Below are 23,612 nucleotides of genomic sequence, written 5' to 3'. Positions count from 1 at the left end.
AACTGATACTGTATTGTATCCTCTTCCCAAAACTTGATATTACTTTACAGTTACTTCCATGAAAAATGAAAAAAAAAATCTGGAGAGGGGGCAGTGCAATTTATTTTGTGATGTTTTTAGCAAAAACATTCTCTCAGAATTACTTGGGAACTTTAGTATGGGACCAGGCACAATTTCTGGATAGTACTCAGTTAATTCTTATAATGACCAGATACAGACTTGTTTTTTGGACTGTGGACTAGACAGAGATAGGAAATGCATGGGCAGGTAACACAACATGTTGAAGAAACAATTCCTCCCCTACAATGGAGATACCGAGACCAGACTAATATAAAATGATATGAAAGAAAGTAGTTTCAAAAACTGTGGAGTTGAGTTTCTAACTACAATTTTGCCATATAGTTCTGTAAATTCCAGGGCTCATCCTTTTTGGTTCCTATAATAAGAGAATACAAATTAATGCCTCAAATTAAAGTAGCCTTTTCGTACCTAAATACAAAGCCATTGTTTACTGATTATGTGTAAAAAACATATTAAGATGCCTGCTGGATATAGGCATCTGATCCAGCATTTTGAATTTGGAAATCTTGCAAGATTCAACTGGAGGAAAATGGTTCCCTTTCACTATTACTTCCCAGTAACCAATATTTGAGCATGCAGCCTAAGATTCAGGGGGTAGTAAAAGCCTTCAGTGTTAGCATCCATTGAAAGCTTGATTCTGAATGAACTTGTCCAGCTCCCTTTGAAAGCCATCCAAATTGCTTGCCATTATCATAACTGCTGGCAGTGAATTCCCCAAATTAGCTGTGTATGATGTGAAAAATTCATTCTTTCTTACAGGTTTTAGCCTCCCTGCATTTAGTTTGGATTTGAATGGATAACTTGAAATTCTAACACTGTGAAAGAGGGATAAAAACTTCTCTCTATCCAGGTTACCTACGCTATGCATGATTTTATATACACCTCACACCATTCTTTTTCAGGCACGATAATCAATAATACTAATGTAGTCAACTACAGTACTGTAGGTGGATTTTTGCCCCATCTTTTGAAAAGGTGACAGTGGCTTTTATAAAATACATTTTATATTAATTGGGTTGCACAAACAATACATTTGAACAATTATTTAAATCAACCTAAACATATGGCAAACATTAAGATATGTAATATTAATGCACATGTTAATGTGTATGGAATGCATGGAATTATCACATGAACTGGTAGGTGTGACAATTCATGCAGACATTCCAGAGCTCAGATTAATATTTGAAGACCTTGATTACAAAATAGGGGAGATAAGAATTCTAAGTTGGTCCTACCATTATATTGTTTAGAAGCGAACAGTGGATGAATTCACTTTTAAGTAATTAAAAGAAAAATGTTCTAGGTATGGATGTACAGGTATTCACATTCAAAGCAGGAAAGGGGCTTCAGATCTGGCCTGGGCATGCTTACTACTGTGTGAGATGAGGAAAGAATACAGCTTCTTTAAACTGCCAGGGAAAGGTAGTGTGAATATACCCCCATCAGATCAAAATCACCTTTTCTGTTTCTTATCCAAATACTATACACCAGTGGTTCTGGGAAAACATATAAGCTTGCACATTTTACTGATGTGCATCAGCACACTTTCAGTAGCCCTGTGGATGCTATCTTCTAAGTTTGGGTATAATTGACATGCAAGAAAAAAAATCCGTACAATATGAACATTAAGAAAATTCAAAACTTGGTCATTCCTTCGAATAATTTTATCTTTACCCTACATAAAAAAAATTCTATCTGATACAGATTATTAAAACAGTAGCAAAGATCTATAGTATTCACCACACTTACTTTTTGGGCAAGATGTCCATGTGCTTGCATATAATGGACAGCATAATTTCATCAGCACCACCTCCTATTGATAGCACTCTTAAATCTCTGCCGTGACAGAAAAGGCAAAATAGAATATCAATAAATTTATCTGTTCTCCTGCTCCTTACACGTGTGCTAAACTTAATAGTGTTTAACAGTACTTGTTTAACTAAGCCCAAGTGAGTTACAAATATACTTGCTTCAGTATACTACTACTAGTAGTTATTATTTATAATAATTTATTAGATGTGTGAGTACGACATTTTAGTTTAGGTCAGCAATCTAATGATCCTTAGCAAATCCTCCGAAACTGAATATGGCTGCATATATAGCATCCAAAGCCTACTAGGGAAATCTTGCCAACAATTCTGTGTTGCCAAGCTGAAGAGCCATCAGCTGGGTAACAAGATACAGATTGTACTCTGGTGCGGCTCTTTGGAAAATGGAAACCATGATCATGAACATTGCTTCTGGATCACAGTAGGGTTTGATCCTGTGCCACACATACAATAATCCCCATGACCTTGGTTGTTCTGGAAATCAGAGCTTTTGATCAGGATTGACCTGATGCACATTTTCTCTATAACAGTGAAAAGTGTAGCCCATAAAAATTCCCTAGAACGCCATTCAGTCCTCTACCTCAGAAAAGTTTGCCAGTTCCTTTTAGTTTTTTTTTAAAAAAAGGTCATTGCAATTCCATCTTGGTATGCCTCCTTGAATTAGAAATGAATGCTCTCTATTTACAAATACAGGTAGTCCTCGGTTTACAATGGCAGTTGGGACCAGAATTGCTGTTGCTAAGTGCCACAGTCATAAAGTGTGATGTCACGTGACCACACCACTTAGAGACAGCAATTCCGGCAGTCCCAGTTGCTGTCGTTAAGTGAATCATTGTGGATCATTAACTGAGGACATCACATCATCATTTGTGACTTCCTGCTGGCTTCCTCATTGACTCTGCTTGTTGGAAGTTGGCAAAGAAGATTGCAAATGGCGGCCACTTGACTGCAGGATGCTGTAACAGCCAGAACTCCGAGGACCAGTCATAAGTACCACTCATTCAGCACCATCGCAAGTTTGAATGGTCACTGACAAGTGGTCCTTAACCAAGGACCACCTGTAGAACTGTAAATTAGGGCACTTTCTTATTACTGAATAAAATGTTACGTTCTGAAAAAAGCTGCCTTCAGTATGGTCATGCAGAATGAAGTAGGGCTATGCAAATCTTCAAAGGCCCCTTAGCTTCAATGAAGTTTCAAGCAAAACAACCCTTTCAAGCTACTTTATGAAGCAACAACATGGTTAGCATAGTCTGTCACTTGTACAAAGCACTTGTGCAGCAGTTGCGCAGAAGGCCTTCATGCTTTTGCAAATGACAGTGGTAAACGCTGCACCTCAGGCAATGCAAAGCGCTTTGCTGAGGCAGATTTCATTTCCTCTTCATTTCCTCAAAGTGATGAAGAGATCACTTTGCCTCGCAGCACAAACTCTTCACTGAGAGTCATCTAATGCAGGCCTAGAAGGTAGTAATAAGAAGAACCAAGAGATGGAAAGATCTCAGAACATATTCAAAGTCCTGACCATCCTTTTGAAAGGCTGAACATAGTTTGCACTGTTACTTGGAAGAAATGTATTTAATTAAAAACCTTAAAATTATTCAATATATAAGTGGATATATCTTTACACAGCACAAGAAAGAGGAAGAAACTCAAAGTGTAGCAAGCTCAGAAGCCAAATATTTTCACTTCCACTGTCTCTAGCTGCTGTGAAATAGAGATATAATTAGAGACAGGACATACTGACCCCACTAAGGGAATTTGAGGGCTATAATCTTGTTCTGGAAATTCTTTCCTACCCTTTATTTGAAAAAGTTTACATTGTGAGGGTAATCTTGGAAGAATCATCCAAGAATAAAACCACGAGAGATTTTTTGGAAGTGTGTGCCCTGACTATCATCTTCCTTTACAAAGCAGCTTACATCCTGAATGCCTCAAACAAATGCTATGAAATATAATAACGAGGGTTTACAAAAACGAACCTATGTCTCAGGTGCTTACTAAAGATTATGTAGCAAAATCTTAATGACTGTAAGGGGCAGAACACATTGTGATAATATCTGAAACTTCTTCCCATAAGTACATCATTGCTACCTCAACAACAGAAAACAGTCAACACAAGAAATAGAAACAATTCTTGAGAAGACTTTCTGCTCTCCAGAAAAATAAAGCAAAGATTTTGCACATATGGTTCTTTCTCCGACTACTCTCATGGAATTTGAAAGGGAGACAATTTAAGCTAGCCACATGTATCCCTTGAGCACGCCAAAAATAATTGTTTTCATGCTGGACAGCAGTTGGAATCTATCCAGTGTTTATTAAAAATACACTAAAACTTCAATGTTATGGACCAATGAGTGGGAGAAGGATGCCCATTAAAACTGAATTGACAAAATATATGTAATTTTTATGTAATTTATTTAACATTTTTGTAATCTTTTGTCATGTATATCCCAATAATACATAACATACACTTAAATTAGTAAACATTACTTAAATACATTCTGTGAACTGTATGAATTCAGGTTTTGTCCACTGTATCCAAAGTCCACCAAAGGAGGGCAAAAATGGAGATTTCACGGTATATTCCCTTTACAGCAAGATTCTTGCACTTTACTTTGGTGATCCTAGCAGAAATAGAAATAAGGGCTCTCTGGCATTTTACAGGCCTGAATTTAAGATCTCACATCTGTATATATTTGTTGTTTTTGAGACAGTAGTTCCTGTTGCCAAAGAGACTGGATTTCCTCTTCAGTTTTCTTGCTGTACATAGGTTAAACTATTGGCATAATGGGGTGGCTTTAATTTTACCACTGAATGTAAATGTTGTTGGTCAATGACAGAAATAAAGGATTATTATTACTACTACTATTCCTTGGGCTGAGTTCTCCTTGCATATTTGTATGTTTGGGGGGGGGGAATTAGTGTATTTGAGCTTAAACATGAGGAGTGGGCAATCTAGGAAGAAATATGTAATGTAATTATACTACCAGATACATAGTGCTAATATATAAAGTTCCTTGAATTATAAGCAACATCTTTTCTTAAAAGTTATCATTCACTATGCATCAAATACTATGCATCAAATAATGAGTACCTGATTAATGATTTGAAAGTTAATCATTCAAACATACTTTGAAGGTACACAGGCACACCCACAGACACTAAAGGGGTTGATCCCAATTATTTACTCACCTGTACATTCTACTCATTAGCACTTCATTAGTGAACCCCTTTCCTCCCCAGAACTGGAGACAGCTATCTGGAACCTCTCAACCCAGACGACCTAACTTTAGTTTGGCCACGGCTGCAAATTTTGTCACATCATTACCACGTATGTAGAGACCTAAAATAAAAGTACAAATTTGCCTATCAATAACATGCATTTTATTAGGTAAGTATTGGAAATAACATTTTATTGCACTTACCTACTGCCCTATATAGCAACGAACGAAGGAGTTCCATTTCAGTCGCTAGTTCAGCCAGATGAAAATGCACCGTTTGATTGTGAAGTACTGGCTGGCCAAATGCCTTCCGTTGAGAAGTATAATCAATAGTTCGTTTTATCAGGTTTTCTAGAGTCACTAGCACTAAAGGTTTGAGGCAATCAAATATGAAAGCAAGTTTGCTTAATTCCTTTTCCCTGAAGGTTAAGGTGTCTTTCTTTCCACCCACCCCTGAAATGTGTGGAAATATGGGATGGAGTATATAAGCTACAACTCAGATTTTTCTGAATTTTTGTCATGGAACATTATCAAGAGCTTCCTGTGGGTCCTGTTAAAGGGATTTAAAGTGAACAATAGCAACACCCATTAGTGGCTGTTTCATGGACAACAGACAATGTGCCAGTGTGAAAAAGTAATCAATACCCTCAGATTCAGTAACTGGTTGTACCATCTTTAACTGCAACCAAATGCTTGCTAATTGGTACGTAGGAATTTTGGCCCAGCACATTGCTTTGGCTCAGTAAAATTTGAGGTTTTTCTAGCATGAGCTGCTTGCTACAAAATTTCAGCATTTAGGTCTAGAGTATCTAAATACTGACTTAGTTCTTCATCCATTCTCTCACAGACCTGCTTGTATATTTGGGAACACTGTCTTGGTCCATGACCCAATTGTGATTCAGTTTCTAAGGCAGATGGCTTGATATTCTGCAGAATTATATGACACAAAGCAGAATTCATGTTTCCTATCATGACAGCAAGTAGTCCAGATCCTGAGACAGAAAAACATCTGCAAACTGTGACCTTACCACCTCTCTGTTTGACAATTGATATGAGATTTGGAATTAATTCATTTGGTTAATTAAAACCAAACTGGAATTCTTTGGTTTCCACCAACTATAATAGCACCTATGGAGCCTGAAAAGCTCCACATGTCTGGAAGGTCATCCAGGTGCTTTTTAGCCAACTTGAGACAAGCTTCTATGTTCTTGAGAGTGAGGACTTTTATTTTGCTGCTGTCATGAGCACCATTTTTACCTAGTGCTTTTCTAAAGTAGTGAAGTCACAAAAACTGACTCTAGTCAGGGCAGGAAAGGCCTGGAGAGCCAAGCATGTTCTGGGGTTCCTGAAAATTTTATCCTGTGCTTTTGGTAGTATCTTGACAAACAGCCACTGTTACAAAATTTCTCTGTTGTTCCAAACTTTCTCCACTGCAGGATTATGTCTCTAACTCTAAAGTGGTGGAGCCCCAGGGTCTGTAATCTTTTCCAGATTGATTGACATCAATGACTTTATTATGGAGGTTTAATGCATTCTCTGGGAAGCACTTCACTGTGATAAGGAGAGCCAAAGTTTGTGAAATTGATATAGGGAAGAGCTGCCCCAAATCAATCCTACTTGTTTAATGAAGTATTCAAACAACTGGTTCTAGTTATCTTTTTAGTTGTATTAACCAACCTGATTACTTTTTCAAATAGCCACAACCCAAACTGGAAAACTTTGTTTATAAAACAACAAACGTTACGTTTGTTGTTTTTCATCAGAGCCCTGTTATAGAACAGAAAGACCCATATGAAGTTCTGGTAACGTTCAGTGGCAAAAATATCGAAAATTCAGAAAACTCTGAATGGGAACAAATGCTTTTTCACAGATTTGTGTAAGGCAGAAATCAGCAGCTCTGGAAATGCATACAAAAGCAGCCTGTATTCAGCAAGAAATTGGATTCCATAATATTCATTGAGAGTCGCTGTACTCTACTGCCAAAATCAACTTTCCATATTGTTATGTAAGAAACAGCCTTCTTAGTAGCTAGACAGTGTGGCTAATTACTTACATGAGGCTACTCCCCACATCCTCTCTTCTTGGAATTGTAACATCTGGTAAATAAATCCCATTCCTTCTTCCCCAATGAGGTATTTGCTGAGAATTCGGACATTCTCAAAGAAGATTTCTGCTGTGTCAGATGATCTCATACCCAGCTTGTCGATTTTCTTAGCAATGTGAACACCTAAAAATGAATGTTCGTAGATCAAGCTCAAGGGAAATAATTAATGCAAATGAATAACATGAATTGCAGCTGTAAGACATTCAATGGCAAGTAGATTATGACATCTTTTTTCAACCAATTAAAATTCATCTTTAAAAAAATGTGCAAGTGTCATAAATTAATGCCTCCATCTGACAGAGGAAAAAAAAAGAAACGATCGTTGTTAATAAGCAAATTGAAATGCTAAAGTTTGTAAACAGACGTCCTAATCAGAACCCTGAAAAATTACACTTCCTAGTTTGAATAGGACAAAAATAAACATACAAATGTCACTGTTTTTACTACGGTAGATATCTATTCTTTTCTTGAACAATGAAGGAAAGTAATAATCCCTCAAAATAGTTAGTTTATTGATTGACCTGTCAAGAATATCATTCAACAGAACTAAGTACCCTTTATTTATACCAGGAATAGGGTTCTGACTGCCAATCACTCAAAACAAAACCACAGTGCTTCTGTATGTATTCAGAGATTTTCATATTGTCACTTGAACAAGACTCTAAATCAGAATGGAAAGCCTGAAAAGATCAGGGACTTTTGACTGGCTATTCTGAGTTCCATCTGGATCAATGAATTCACAAAGTTACAGATCTGAAGAAAAAAGAAAGAAGAGGAAATACGGCAGAGATTAATGCTATGATTTGAAGGGTCATATAACCTAAATAGTTGAGAAGAAAATAACACTCTAAATCATCCTGGCTTTTCTTTTTATAAACAAGAGGTTGCTGTACCAGGGATAAGCAACTCAAGGAAAGGGTATATTTTATCTGGGAGAATCATGACGACTTCTTCCAGTGTATTTTTATTGTTTTCCAAGCAGCTCAAGACTAGCTTGTACTATGAGATGGCTATCAAGCTCTTTCCACACTAATTATCCAGATGAGTATTACTCAGATATGACATTAGCTATGGATAAGGAAGTATGCAGTCAGTTTCCCCACTTTGTCTGGGGCACCAATCTGCATTAAAGGAACTGGTGAAGGATGAAAGGTTAGCAACTTCCCTTACAATGCTCTAGTCCAGTGTTTCTCAACCTTAGTAACTTCAAGACGTGTGGACTTCAACGCCAACTGTACTGGCCAGGGAGTTCTGGGAGTTGAAGTCCACATGTCTTAAAGTTGCTAAGGTTGAGAAACACTGCTCTAATCCCATCCTAAACTGGAAAGTGTTATAGCTGCTTGAAAGTCAAGAAACACATTTTGGGAGATCTCATAACAAGAGCCTAGCCCTCTGAATCTTGAATGTGTTATTAAGTAAAATATCAGGGTGGTTGTTTCTGATAAGTAGGAGTTCAAGTAACATAAAAAGAACAAAAGCACAACTGAGAACGTTCTCCATCTAAAAAAGGACTAACACTAGCTACCATTCAATCTTAATTGCACAGCAAAGCTTGAATTTGTTAGTAGTTAAAAATGTAAATGAAATTTTTGGATTAGAGAAATTACATAAAAACTGTCAAAGGATTATATTATCAGAAATGTTTTAAGGCTTACTGATGAGTAATTCTAAAGAAAGAAATAAGACTGGAGGGTTATTTAAATAAATTGCATTAATTAAGCTGTGAGTGATTTTCCCATGGGAGGCATAATATAAGGACATCATTCTTACTGACAATTAAAAAAAATGGGCTGTAATACTGGGTCATGCTACAGTCCAGCTTGGTCTTAGTAAAGCCAGTAATTCTGATACACAAACATTAGTCTATGTCTTCCAGTGCAGAGGAATGGGACAACTGCTACTGAAGATTTAAGATAAGTTTGTTGGCTTGTTTTATTAGTGATTAAGAAGACTTGATGAAACCAACTGCCTGTATTAATTTTTAAAAAGTAGGTAGAGGAGACACTGCTCATGTTGCTGATATGGAACAACATCTTTTATATATAGTAGTGTTTATAATCTAGGAAATACCACTGAAACCTATTACATGCATATAAAATAGGCAGCAACTATATAGCCTTAAGAAATTGCTGAACGTATTCTTGTATTTAGTATCTATCCATGAAGTTTGTCTAAGGATACTTTAGAAGCATTTTTCAGGGGATTCCCATCTGGATTTAAGCTAAAAAAGCAAAAATCTTCACAAGCTGCAGATGGTTTACTCAGATTTATCCCCAAACTGAACTATCTTATGTTCCTGCTAAGTGATGATCATAAGCCAATGTGATCAAATCTTACACCACAATACTCTGGTTCTCAGCAATGACCTTTTTCAGCTTAACCTTCTTTTGGAAAGAAAAAAAATAATCACTTAAGTTGTGACTCATAGGAATGAAATTGTGCTCATAGGGCTTCAGGCTGCCTACAAGCAGAGGAATGGAAATTGGCCAGCATATCTCCAATTTTTAAGAATGACTCATGGGGAGATCCAGGAAATTATAGGCCTGTCAGTTTAACATCTGTTCTGGTGAAGATAGTGGAAACTGCTATTAAAGACAAAATTACCAAACATTTGGAGACACAGGCCTTTTTCAAGGATATCCAACATGGCTCACAAAGGGAAGGTCCTGTCTAATTAATCCATTAGAGTTTTTTAGGGTGTTAATAAACATGAGGATAAGGGTGAGCCAGTAGACATTATCTTAGATTTTCAAAAAAGCTTTTGATGTCCCGATGTCTCAATAAGCTTAATAGCCATGGAATAAAAGAGCAGGTCCTCTTGTGTATAAGCAACTGGCTAAATAATAGAAAAAATGAGTAGGAGTAAATGAATATTTCTCACAATGGAGGGATGTGGGGTCCCGCAGGTTTCTGTCCTAGGACCAATGCCTTTTAAAATATTTAAAAATGATCTAGAATTGGGTATAACTTGTGGAATAGTTAAGTTTGCTCATGACACTAAATTGTTCAGAGTGATAAAAACAATAATGAACTGCAAAGAGCCCAGTAGGGATCTCTGCACACTAGGAGAATGAGTGTCCAAATAGTAGATGTCATTCTACATGAGCAAGTATAAAGTTACGCACATTGGTGTGAAAGATCCTAAGTATTCATACAAACTAATGGGATCAGAGCTAGCAGTAACTGATGAGTAAAGAGACCTTAGAGTAATAGAAAACAGTTTAAAGCAAGTGTTGACACAGTGTCAACTACTATAAAAAAGGGCAACATGTTAGGCCTAGTAAGAAATGATAGTGAAAACAGATTCCAATAACATAATGCCCTTATATAAATCAATGGTGCGACCACATCTGGAATATTGCATGTGGTTCTGGTTGCCCAACCTGAAAAAGGGTATAGTAGAGCGAAAGAAGGTTCAAAGGAGGGCAACTAAGATGATCAAGGGGCTGGAGCAGCTTCCCTATGGAAACAGTTGTAACACTTGGGTTTTTTAGTCTAGAAAGGAGGTATGTATGGATGCAGTGGACAATGAGAAGTTATTTTCCATTTTGAAAAATGATTGAACCAGAGGTCACTCGATGAAATTGAGCACCAGAATTGGGACCAAAAAAAAAATATTTTTCTTACACAACCCTCCTAATTAAACTATGGAATTTGCTACCAAGAGATGTAGTGCTGGCTACCAGCTTGGCTGGCTTCAAAGAAGCCTAGACTGATTCATGGAAGTCATCGGGATCAATGACTATTAGACTTGATGGCAGTGTGACTGCTTCTGAAGGCCATCTGCTGGGAGACTAGGCTTCCTCGTGCAGTTGGTTGGCCACTGTGAGAACAGAATGCTGGACTAGATGGGTCAGGGATCTGATCCAACAGTCCACTGCTTACTTTCATATGTTCAGATGAATATATATGAGATGGATGATGGAACTGTATTCCAATGCAGTCAGAGGGCAACATGTTAGTGAAAGCTGCAATAAACACTGTGCATTTCAACAGGAGAAACAAAAATAAGCCTGGCTATAATTTGGGTGGCTGTTCTGTAAGATTAAGACACAGACTGATAGCTTTAATCAGTTTTTGTCTAGCTGTTTCCACAGATGTTTTTACAAGTATTATTTTTTAATCAGTAGCAACCTCTAATTTCTTCAGCAAAGGATCGTTACCTTGTCGTGGTGCTGGAGCTTGAGCACCTCAATGATGCCATGAGCTAAACCGTGAAGGGCCACCCAAGACGGGAAGGTCATGACAGAGAGGTCAGACTAAAGGCGATCTCTGGGGAAGGTAATGGCAACCCACCCCAGTATTCTTGCCGTGAAAACTAAATGGATCAGTACAACCAGAGATATGTTGGTATACCATCGGAAGATGAGACCCCCAGGTCGGAAGATGGTCAAAATGCTACTGGGGAGGAACAGAGGATGAGCTCAACTAGCCCCAGACGTGATGGCGCAGCTAGCTCAAAGCCGAAAGGACAGCTAGCGGCCGACGGTGCTGGTGGTGAACGGCAAATCTGATGTTCTAAGGATCAACACACCATTGGAACCTGGAATGTAAGATCTATGAGCCAGGGCAAATTGGATGTGGTTATTGGTGAGATGTCAAGATTAAAGATAGACATTCTGGGCGTCAGTGAACTGAAATGGACTGGAATGGGCCACTTCACATCAAATGATCACCAGATCTACTACTGTGGACAAGAGGATCACAGAAGAAATGGAGTAGCCTTCATAATTAATCGTAAAGTGGCTAAAGCAGTGCTTGGATACAACCCAAAAAACGACAGAATGATCTCAATTCGAATTCAGGGCAAGCCATCTAACATCACAGTGATCCAAATATACGCCCCAACCACAAATGCTGAAGAAGCTGAAGTAGAGCAGTTCTATGAGGATCTGCAGCACCTACTGGACAACACGCCTAAAAGAGATGTTATTTTCATCACAGGAGACTGGAATGCTAAGGTGGGCAGTCAAATGACACCTCGAATTACAGGTAAGTATGGCCTGGGAGAACAAAATGAAGCAGGACATAGGCTGATAGAATTTTGCCAAGACAATTCACTCTGCATAACAAACACTCTCTTCCAACAACCTAAGAGACGGCTTTATACATGGACTTCACCAGATGGACAACACCGAAATCAGATTGACTACATCCTTTGCAGCCAAAGGTGGCGGACATCTGTACAGTCGGTAAAAACAAGGCCTGGAGCTGACTGTAGTTCCGATCATGAACTTCTTCTTGCACAATTTAGGATCAGACTAAAGAGATTAGGGAAGACCCACAGATCAGCTAGATATGAGCTCACGAATATTCCTAAGGAATATGCAGTGGAGGTGAAGAATAGATTTAAGGGACTGGACTTAGTAGATAGGGTCCCGGAAGAACTCTGGACAGAAGTTCGCAGCATTGTTCAGGAGGCGGCAACAAAATACATCCCAAAGAAAGAGAAAACCAAGAAGGCAAAATGGCTGTCGGCTGAGACACTAGAAGTAGCCCAAGAAAGAAGGAAAGCAAAAGGCAACAGTGATAGGGGGAGATATGCCCAATTAAATGCAAAATTCCAGAGGTTAGCCAGAAGAGATAAGGAATTATTTTTAAACAAGCAATGCGCGGAAGTGGAAGAAGACAATAGAATAGGAAGGACAAGAGACCTCTTCCAGAAAATTAGAAACATCGGAGGTAAATTCCAGGCCAAAATGGGTATGATCAAAAACAAAGATGGCAAGGACCTAACAGAAGAAGAAGAGATCAAGAAAAGGTGGCAAGAATATACAGAAGACCTGTACAGGAAGGATAACAATATCGGGGATAGCTTTGATGGTGTGGTCAGTGAGCTAGAGCCAGACATCCTGAAGAGTGAGGTTGAGTGGGCCTTAAGAAGCATTGCTAATAACAAGGCAGCAGGAGATGACGGCATCCCAGCTGAACTGTTCAAAATCTTGCAAGATGATGCTGTCAAGGTAATGCATGCTATATGCCAGCAAATTTGGAAAACACAAGAATGGCCATCAGATTGGAAAAAATCAACTTATATCCCCATACCAAAAAAGGGGAACACTAAAGAATGTTCAAACTATCGAACAGTGGCACTCATTTCACATGCCAGTAAGGTAATGCTCAAGATCCTGCAAGGTAGACTTCAGCAGTTCATGGAGCGAGAATTGCCAGATGTACAAGCTGGCTTTAGAAAAGGCAGAGGAACTAGAGACCAAATTGCCAATATCCGCTGGATAATGGAAAAAGCCAGGGAGTTTCAGAAAAACATCTATTTCTGTTTTATTGACTATTCTAAAGCCTTTGACTGTGTGGACCATAACAAATTGTGTCAAGTTCTTAGTGGTATCGGGATACCAAGTCATCTTGTCTGCCTCCTGAAGAATCTGTATAACGACCAAGTAGCAACAGTAAGAACAGACCACGGAACAACGGACTGGTTTAAGATTGGGAAAGGAGTACGGCAGGGCTGTATACTCTCACCCTACCTATTCAACTTGTATGCAGAACACATCATGCGACAAGCTGGGCTTGAGGAATCCAAGGCTGGAGTTAAAATCTCTGGAAGAAACATTAACAATCTCAGATATGCAGATGATACCACTTTGATGGCTGAAAGTGAAGAGGAACTGAGGAGCCTTATGATGAAGGTGAAAGAAGAAAGTGCAAAAGCTGGTTTGCAGCTAAACCTCAAAAAAACCAAGATTATGGCAACCAGCTTGATTGATAACTGGCAAATAGAGGGAGAAAATGTAGAAGCAGTGAAAGACTTTGTATTCCTAGGTGCAAAGATTACTGCAGATGCTGACTGCAGTCAGGAAATCAGAAGACGCTTAATCCTTGGGAGAAGAGCAATGACCAATCTCGATAAAATAGTTAAGAGCAGAGACATCACACTGACAACAAAGGCCCGCATAGTTAAAGCAACGGTGTTCCCTGTAGTAACATATGGCTGCGAGAGCTGGACCATAAGGAAGGCTGAGCGAAGGAAGATCGATGCTTTTGAACTGTGGTGTTGGAGGAAAATTCTGAGAGTGCCTTGGACTGCAAGAAGATCCAACCAGTCCATCCTCCAGGAAATAAAGCCAGACTGCTCACTTGAGGGAATGATATTAAAGGCAAAACTAAAATACTTTGGCCACATAATGAGAAGACAGGACACCCTGGAGAAGATGCTGATGCTAGGGAGAGTGGAAGGCAAAAGGAAGAGGGGCCGACCAAGGGCAAGATGGATGGATGATATTCTAGAGGTGACAGACTCGTCCCTGGGGGAGCTGGGGGTGTTGACGACCGACAGGCAGCTCTGGTGTGGGCTGGTTCATGAAGTCACGAAGAGTCGGAAGCGACTAAATGAATAAACAACAAAACCTCTAATTTATCTTCCTACTGCAGGCTACAAATGAATGAGAGATACTGTACAAAATGCACAAGTAGTAGTCCATTAAACATTTTTGTTTCTCCTAATTTCTTCTTCTTTCCTGTCCCTGCTCTTAATTACTGATATCTCAATTAGTAAAGGAATAGTCATGCAGTAATTTTATAGCACACAAAAAAACTAATTATTATGCCATAAGTTTGAGTGGGTAACTATCAATTTCATCAGATTGTTGAGGCTTTCTCAATTTTAAGTGCGTATTTGCTTGGTTGATTTAAACTTCTAAGATAGCAAAAAAACAAAGAAGTGTGAAACCTGAATGAAGAATTCTGGTAAATTGGAAAGGCTGACACCTATTTGAAGATTTTGTGTTAGCCTAAGAAAGGTTAGGTCTTGATACGCATTTTTGAAATTTTTTATGGCAACACTATTTTGCTTTTAAAAGATTATCATTCGGAAGAGATATTTTCCATGAAGATTTATGAGGTTCAAATATGAATTTCCACTCCTCTGATTTTTAAGTATTCCTTTTTGGTATTCTGATGTTTTTCTGAGAAGGATTTATCTTAATTTTGTTACCAGGCAGCTTCATTGGAAGACATAGAAGAGATTTATTTTTGTGGGGTGGTCCATCATTTGTGTTTGCCAAGAGGCATATCCAGTCTGCCTGAAATCCAGAAGTGATCCACATTTTGCCACCATTTATAACATAGTCATCGCCTTTTCTTACAGCTTTTGTCTTGATACCTATGCACAAATAAAAAAAAATAGTACAGAGTGTGAAGAGTCCAGCCATATGATTATATTCTTCAGTATTACAACAGAGATAGAGAATCACAATCTACATATGCAGGTAGTCCTCGCTTACTGACCACTCATTCAGTGACCATTCAAAGTCGCAATGGCACTGAACAAGTGGTACTTATGACCGGTCCTCAAAGTTCCACATGTGATCATGATTCAGGAGCTTGGCAACTACCTTGCACTTACAACAGTTGCAGCTTTCCATGATCGCCATTTGAGACCTTCCCAGCTGGCTTCCCACAAGCAAAGTCAATGGGGAAGCCAGCAGGGAAGGTTGCAAGTTGCTCTGGTAAGTCTCCCCACTAAAAAAATGCTAAGGGCAGCCCCTCAATGGCACATGCAAAAATGCCCCTTTTCACCATGCTCCTGGGCGGGGTTGGACCTGGCTTTGGCTCCAGAAACAGAAAAAAAGCCAGCTCCAGTTCCTTTTTGCACTTGCCGTTGAGGGGCTGCCTTTAGTGTTTTTTTTTTCTCCCATTTCTGGAGCTGAAGCTGAAGTCCAGCCTGGCCTGGCCCAGCAGCCAGGCAGGGTACATCTTGTCAGCAGCGGGAGCAAGAAGATAGCAAGGTCAGCTGGGGTGGCGGAGCGGAGGGCAGCAGGAGGCCAAAAGGACATAGATGGGAGAGAGAGGCAGGGGGGGGGAGTTGCAGCGCTCCTGCAGCCATAAGTGCAGGCGGGCTGTCAACCGCCCAAATTTTGATCACGTGACTGCGGGGGCGCTACAATGGCTGTAACTTCAATCACCGGTTGTAAGTTACTTTTTTCAGCACGTTTGTAACTTCGAGCAGTCTCTGAATGAATGGTTATAAGTTGAGGACTACCTGAATAGATTACTAAAAGGGATTATCTAAGAAGAGAGAGTAAACTTGGCCTTATGAAAATATTTTAATAGCATATTGTAATTTTCCAATTTTTTAAAGCTAGCGGTGGGGAGGAAGGCAGGGATTCATTGCCACCAGCTCACATACTCAGCCAAATTGTAATACTAACTATGATTCTTCCTTCTCCATTTGTTTTAACAGGGCTTGCACAAAGCATCTTTTCCTAGTTATTGATGACCAGTTGAGATGTAAGAACATTTTCTAGGAGACTCTGAATCCGCTGCTTTCTCTCACTTCAAGCTACTTCACAGTATTATTGCTCCCCAAAAAAGGATGGGGGGAAGGAGTAGAGCCACCATGTATGCAATCTTCAGTTATTTAGGAGTATAGCAAGGTGTACATGGGACCAGGATGTTAATGGTGCTGGGCATGGTTGGGTGTGGTTTATGGGTATGAGAGTTTTAAATTGAGGCCTCAATGTTTTTTCTTTCTTTCTTTAAGCTAATTTAATTTTATAACTGTATTATACTTTAATTCTTGTTTGCCACCCAGAGTTCCTCTGGTTTAATGGGTAGCCATATAAATGTGTATGGTACTTGGGTAGCCATATAAATTTGTATAATAAATAAATAAAAGCAATAATCAGTTATACGGGTTACAAACTTTCTTTGTATGATTTTTTTACTTACTTGCAACATCTGAGCCTGCCCCTGTTTCACTCACTCCTATGCAAGCCACAATATCTCCAGCTATAGTTGGGGCAAGAAATTCTTTCTTCGGTTCATCTGAACCAAATCTGCGAGGATAACAAACACTTTATCTATGGCCATTTTGACGACTTCTGAAAGCAAGATCTACTATGAAACTATTTCACACCTTTTTTTTTTTAAGAGGAAAGGTTTTATATTTTTATCTATAACTTCTAAAATAAAGAACGGACAGCAGAGCATGACATAAAAATAACCAATACATCTACCTTTCCAATAGAAGTAGAGCAAAATAATTCATGGAAAAAATACTTTGTACCATTTGGCTGCAAAAGCTAGCAAGGCAAGGGATCAAATGTCAACAGCTCCTAAGAAAGGAGAAACATCTCTCGATCATCGGGTGCTTAGAGTGCGACAAATTCTGTTACCGTTGTTCTTGCAGGCAAACAAGATACCACAAATAAAAAGAGCCACGTCTTTGGTCCAATACCTTTGGAAGACATCAGGTTGGGGAAAGTTGACTTAATTTGTACCCGTACAGAATGTTCAGAATTGAACTCCAGTTTTCCTCATCCTACGCACAGTGGATAGAAAACAGACCTTACCTGCGTGGAACTGGGGTGATAGTTTTCTTGCTCCTCTTTTTGCATCTTACAAGGCATTTTGTATCCTGGATATAACACATTTCCCTCAGGAAAAAGAAGACTGAGCATGGGAGGCTTTGCTGGAAACTAAGCATTTACCCGTTCTTCAACATGGCCCACCCAAATATCCTAGCACTGCAGCTCCCAGGAATAATATCATTTATGCAACTTTTACATTGAAAGCTGATTGCTCCTTTTGGTTTCTCTCTCTCTCTGCATCTGGAGTCTGGGTTGGCTCTGTTAATGTTTCCTACTGCAGATTAAGGTTGCTATTGTCTCTAACCATTTTGGCCGGGTGCAGAGGTTGAATTCAACTGCCCCCTTTTCGAATGTTAATTATTGCACCTGGGGGGAGGAACCTACCTGGACTTGTTTCAGTTCCTCTTTCTCTTCTGTGCAGACATGTAGAATCAGGCTGCTCTCATTGAGAGCCAAGTCCTTTAAATATGTTTTGCTTTCGTTTTGCTTTCTGTAAATAAATTATTTTTATAGAAATGCCTGGTGTGTGACTTTTCTGATCTCTCCTGGGCCAAAGGCTTTCCCAGCAATCTGCCAACAGGCTCTTCTGTTTTCATACGCTCCACTTTCTTTGGCCTCCCCACTTCATTTAGCCTTAGAAAACCAATTCTTAACTTTATTCTTTTTTTTCAAAAAAAGCAAAACTATTCAAGATAGGATAGAAAACCAGCATTGCTCTGAGAAATGAACAGGTACCTCCACTGATACAGGGCCTGAGCAACCAGTGTGACGAAAACCCCACTTACCCCTGAAAAATGAGAAGTGATTTCAGCTCAGCTTGACTTGGGGGGCAAATTTCTGTATTTGCTTTTACAGCAGTCTCATAGCTAAAATGATGTACATATTTTTGTATGCAACTTTAAGTTACAAAATGGGTGTATGTTTAATTACACAACATAATTGCTCCAACTACAAAACTTTACATGAAACAGCTGTTGGAATCTAACAGAAGTGTAAGTCTAGGAAAGCATATTCAACTGCCACAATTATTGTGAAATGATTGAGTAAGGAAAGCGGAACAGGTTTTCTATGAAAATGTGACTGCATAGTGCTATTGCGGAAGATGAATGTGACAGTGAGGAGGCTTAAGTGGTGCCCCCGCCTTTTTCTCCCTGCTTTCCTGTACAAAATGGCTTCTCCTCTGATGCTTGCACATCATATAGCTCACTAAAGCTTTAGGTCTCCCAATAGTACACAGGCTTCCATAACTCACTTCTCACCTGGAGACGCTGTATGCCAAGAACACTATCTTAGCTGAAATATCCTTGGCAGTTATTCAGATGTTTGGGTTTCATCCAAGCTCCTGATAAGATGTACCAACTAACCGTTTCCAGCTGTTGTTGTTTATACCCCATATATTCTGCAAAACTATAGAAGATGACAAACGCCCTAAGTCAACATCTAAGATACCTTAGAATATATTCCCTAATCTAACATTAGAAAATGAAGTTAGATCAGCACTCCAGTCATTATCAGGTTGGAAAGCTACAGGAATTGATGAAATATTTACAGAAATATGGCAAACAATAGAAGAAGAATCTGTAAAGGTTCTAATTGAATTATGCCAGCAAATCCGGAAAATGACAGTGGCTAACAGACTAGAAATGATCGGTCTATACAGGTAGTCCTCGCTTAATGACAGTAATTGGGACCAGAATTTCCATCACTGAGAAACGCGGCCGTAAAGTGTGATGTCACATGACGCTTAGTGATGGCAATCCCAGCAGTCCCTGTTGCCATCATCGAGCGAGAACCGTGGATTGTTAAGCGAGGACCTCACATGACTGCAACTTGCAACTTCCTGTCAGCTTTCAACAAGTAAAATCAATGGGGAAGCTGGCAGGAAGTTGCAAGTCCTGTTCATGACAAGCTTTTCCTTAGGTGGCTTGCAAGCAGGCCGGCAGGTGGGTGAGTGCTATGGAGTCTGGTGGGCACAGGGTGGGTGCTGCAACCCGGCATGAGTGCAGCTGGTGGGGGGCTGCAGCACAGGCAGAGTGCAGGTGGGCGGGGTGTGCATGGCATGGCACAAGCACAGCCAGGTGAGCGTGCACTACAGAGTGAGGGTGGGGGAGGATGCTGCAGTGTGCGCGCTACAGAATACAGAATCCCTAATATCTCATACTCTGTAACGGGGCTCCTCAGGAGAAAAAGCATCAGGACCAGGAGCAACTTGCAACCTTACCTCCTGGCTTCCCCACTGACTTTGCTTGTGGGAAGCTGGCAAGGAAAGTCGCAAATGGGGATCACATGACCATGGGACACTGCAACCGTCATAAGTGTGAGCCAGTCGCTGGATAACTGAGAAAGCCAAAGAGTACCAAAAAGAAGTCAGTATGTGTTGCATGATGTAAAGAAATGGAGAGTTGACCTTTTCCATAGGGAAGGAAATGAACAAGCCATTACGGGGAAATGCCAAAAAGATTACAGGGTCCTGAGAAAAGGGAAGCTTGAGAAAGAAACTCAAAATAATCCTGCCTTGATTTAATTTGGTATAAGATAGGACAGAGAGAAACATGTACAAGCTTTCAAGATTCTGTTATTCTATCTGGCAAACAGACTGGCCACAGGTCAGCAAAGGTTGTATGTTCTTTTTTATTCAACCTACTGTATATGTAGAACATATATTGAGTGAGGCTGAATTGAAAATAGATGAGTGTGGTTTTAAAATGGGATGAAAAATCATTGATAACTGTGGTATGTTGATGACACTACTCTGATAGTTGAAAATGCAAATGATCTGCAAGCTCTAGTAATGAAAGTCAAGGAACACAGTGGAAAAATGGACTAGGATAAAAAAAAAAGTCCAAACTAATGACACATGCACAGTAACCAGCCTTAGAATGGACAATGAAGACACTGAAAACAGTGGATAGTTTCTGCCTTTTTAGATTAACTATCAATAATAAAGGAATCGGCAATTAAGAAATATGCTGCAGACTAGCACATGTTAGGATTAGAAATGAGGCCCTTGGAAAAAAAAAGATGCCATGATGTGTTTATATATACAAAGATCAGAATCATGGAGGCAATGCTTTTTCCTGTGACGCTCTTTGGAAGGAAAAGTTGGACTTTGAAGAAACAGGTTAGAAAGAGCATTGACGCAAATCAATCCAGAGTTCTCATTCTAGGCACAAACCAGGTACCAACTTGATGGCACATAATAAATCAATAAAATCTCTGTAGCTTGCAGACTGACGTGGTTAGAATATTAAAGGCTACTATGGTCACATCGTTAAAAAAAAATCTAATTGTGAACACACACACTGGCAACTTCACACATTATTTATTTATATATTTAGAACTTATTTATATATTTAGCTATATTTATATAACTACCCAACTCAATATGTGTCTGGTCAGTGTACAAAATCATTAAACAAAAATACAGAAGAAAAATTGTTACGATTGTTGAGTAGAAAACAGTGGCCTGTTCAGTTAGGGGGTTTTACTGCAGGGGTTGGCAACTTTTAGCATTGTTATCATATTCTACTTCTTCCAGGATGTAGAGCAAATCTCTTCCTTTCTTTTCTTTCTTTCCTGCCTTCTCCCTCCCCTGCCTTCTTTCCTTGCACAATGTTATCCCAGTTTAGTGTTAGTGTAAACTATGTTATCAGGGGAATAAAACCTTACAGCACTTTGTTTTTTATCGATTGGTGATAAATTGCAGAGAAAAATTAGAAGTAATAAAAGATTGTTCCTTGGATCACTTTTTACATCATATTATATAAAACTGTGATTTTAATCTGCAAAATGCAATAAATGGCCTATAATTCTGTCAGAAGCAATTAAATAGAGAACCCCATTACATAAGTTTAAAGACATGGGGAAAATTTTGTTTCAAAGATTTATTCAAAAAAAGCCTTCATACTGAACAAAAACACAGAAGAATGTCCTCACTCTTCCAGCTATACTCAAGCATGGTAATATTCATTCAAATCAGAATGGAAGTGGAAGGAGGCAAAATGACTTTCTTAACATAGCTATCAGTTGATTGCATTATAGGAAACACACACACATACACACACACACAAAATTTAAAAGGTTTATATGGCTCTCTTAAACCAAACTCTGGGTGGCTCAAAACCCAAGGATAAAAACGATATACTGTATACAGTAGAATCTCAGTTAACTGGCACCCATGGGGTTTGGTAGATGCCGGATAAATGTAGTTTCTGGTTGCTTGAGGGTTGCTATTAAAAATAGGCGCACCAAGTTTAAGCTTACCTTTCTGCTAGAAAGGGATTGGGGCAGCTAGGCACAATGCACCAAGTTAAAACTTACCTTCTTCAGCAAAGGATCGTTACCTTGTTGTGGTGCTGGAGCTTGAGCACCTCAATGATGCCATGAGCTAAACCGTGAAGGGCCACCCAAGACGGGAAGGTCATGACAGAGAGGTCAGACTAAATGCGATCCCTGGGGAAGGTAATGGCAACCCACCTCAGTATTCTTGCCGTGAAAACTAAATGGATCAGTACAACCAGAGATATGTCGCTATACCATCGGAAGATGAGACCCCCAGGTCGGAAGATGGTCAAAATGCTACTGGGGAGGAACAGAGGATGAGCTCAACTAGCCCCAGACGTGATGACGCAGCTAGCTCAAAGCCGAAAGGACGGCTAGCGGCCGACGGTGCTGGTGGTGAACGGCAAATCTGATGTTCTAAGGATCAACACACCATTGGAACCTGGAATGTAAGATCTATGAGCCAGGGCAAATTGGATGTGGTTATTGGTGAGATGTCAAGATTAAAGATAGACATTTTGGGCGTCAGTGAACTGAAATGGACTGGAATGGGCCACTTCACATCATATCACCACCAGATCTACTACTGTGGAAAAGAGGACCACAGAAGAAATGGAGTAGCCTTCATAATTAATAGTAAAGTGGCTAAAGCAGTGCTTGGATACAACCCAAAAAATGACAGAATGATCTCAATTCGAATTCAGGGCAAGCCATCTAACATCACAGTGATCCAAATATACGCCCCAACCACAAATGCTGAAGAAGCTGAAGTAGAGCAGTTCTATGAGGATCTGCAGCACCTACTGGACAACACACCTAAAAGAGATGTTATTTTCATCACAGGAGACTGGAATGCTAAGGTGGGCAGTCAAATGACACCTGGAATTACAGGTAAGTATGGCCTGGGAGAACAAAACGAAGCAGGACATAGGCTGATAGAATTTTGCCAAGACAATTCACTCTGCATAACAAACACTCTCTTCCAACAACCTAAGAGACAGCTTTATACATGGACTTCCCCAGATGGACAACACCGAAATCAGATTGACTACATCCTTTGCAGCCAAAGGTGGTGGACATCTGTACAGTCGGTAAAAACAAGGCCTGGAGCTGACTGTAGTTCAGATCACGAACTTCTTCTTGCACAATTTAGGATCAGACTAAAGAGATTAGGGAAGACCCACAGATCAGCTAGATATGAGCTCACTAATATTCCTAAGGAATATGCAGTGGAGGTGAAGAATAGATTTAAGGGACTGGACTTAGTAGATAGGGTCCCGGAAGAACTATGGACAGAAGTTCGCAGCATTGTTCAAGAGGCGGCAACAAAATACATCCCAAAGAAAGAGAAAACCAAGAAGGCAAAATGGCTGTCTGCTGAGACACTAGAAGTAGCCCAAGAAAGAAGGAAAGCAAAAGGCAACAGTGATAGGGGGAGATATGCCCAATTAAATGCAAAATTCCAGAGGTTAGCCAGAAGAGATCAGGAATTATTTTTAAACAAGCAATGCACGGAAGTGGAAGAAGACAATAGAATAGGAAGGACAAGAGACCTCTTCCAGAAAATTAGAACCATCGGAGGTAAATTCCAGGCAAAAATGGGTATGATCAAAAACAAAGATGGCAAGGACCTAACAGAAGAAGAAGAGATCAAGAAAAGGTGGCAAGAATATACAGAAGACCTGTATAGGAAGGATAACAATATCGGGGATAGCTTGACATTGTGGTCAGTGAGCTAGAGCCAGACATCCTGAAGAGTGAGGTT

At 39.6% G+C, this 23,612-nt stretch overlaps 1 protein-coding gene across 2 annotated transcripts in view; it reads right to left on the bottom strand.

Annotated features, from left to right (window-relative positions):
* LOC134497756 (probable acyl-CoA dehydrogenase 6) overlaps positions 1–23,612 on the bottom strand; it is a 56,943-nt gene continuing 33,331 nt past the window's right edge. Inside the window, exons 4-10 of one of the 2 annotated variants that reach the window (XM_063303643.1) lie at positions 16,926–17,032; positions 15,190–15,357; positions 7,188–7,361; positions 5,339–5,500; positions 5,106–5,256; positions 1,834–1,920; positions 1–436 (exon numbers count right to left, since the gene is read on the bottom strand). In XM_063303643.1, the coding sequence (XP_063159713.1) occupies positions 5,183–5,256; positions 5,339–5,500; positions 7,188–7,361; positions 15,190–15,357; positions 16,926–17,032 (685 nt within the window). In that variant the 3' untranslated portion in view covers positions 1–436; positions 1,834–1,920; positions 5,106–5,182. The remainder of the gene's footprint in view (positions 437–1,833; positions 1,921–5,105; positions 5,257–5,338; positions 5,501–7,187; positions 7,362–15,189; positions 15,358–16,925; positions 17,033–23,612) is intronic. The other variant, XM_063303644.1, reaches the window with a different exon arrangement.

The sequence above is a fragment of the Candoia aspera genome, chromosome 4 (genome assembly GCF_035149785.1).
Source record: "Candoia aspera isolate rCanAsp1 chromosome 4, rCanAsp1.hap2, whole genome shotgun sequence".
NCBI lineage: Eukaryota > Metazoa > Chordata > Lepidosauria > Squamata > Boidae > Candoia > Candoia aspera.
This window is presented reverse-complemented; position numbering and strand designations above follow the sequence as displayed.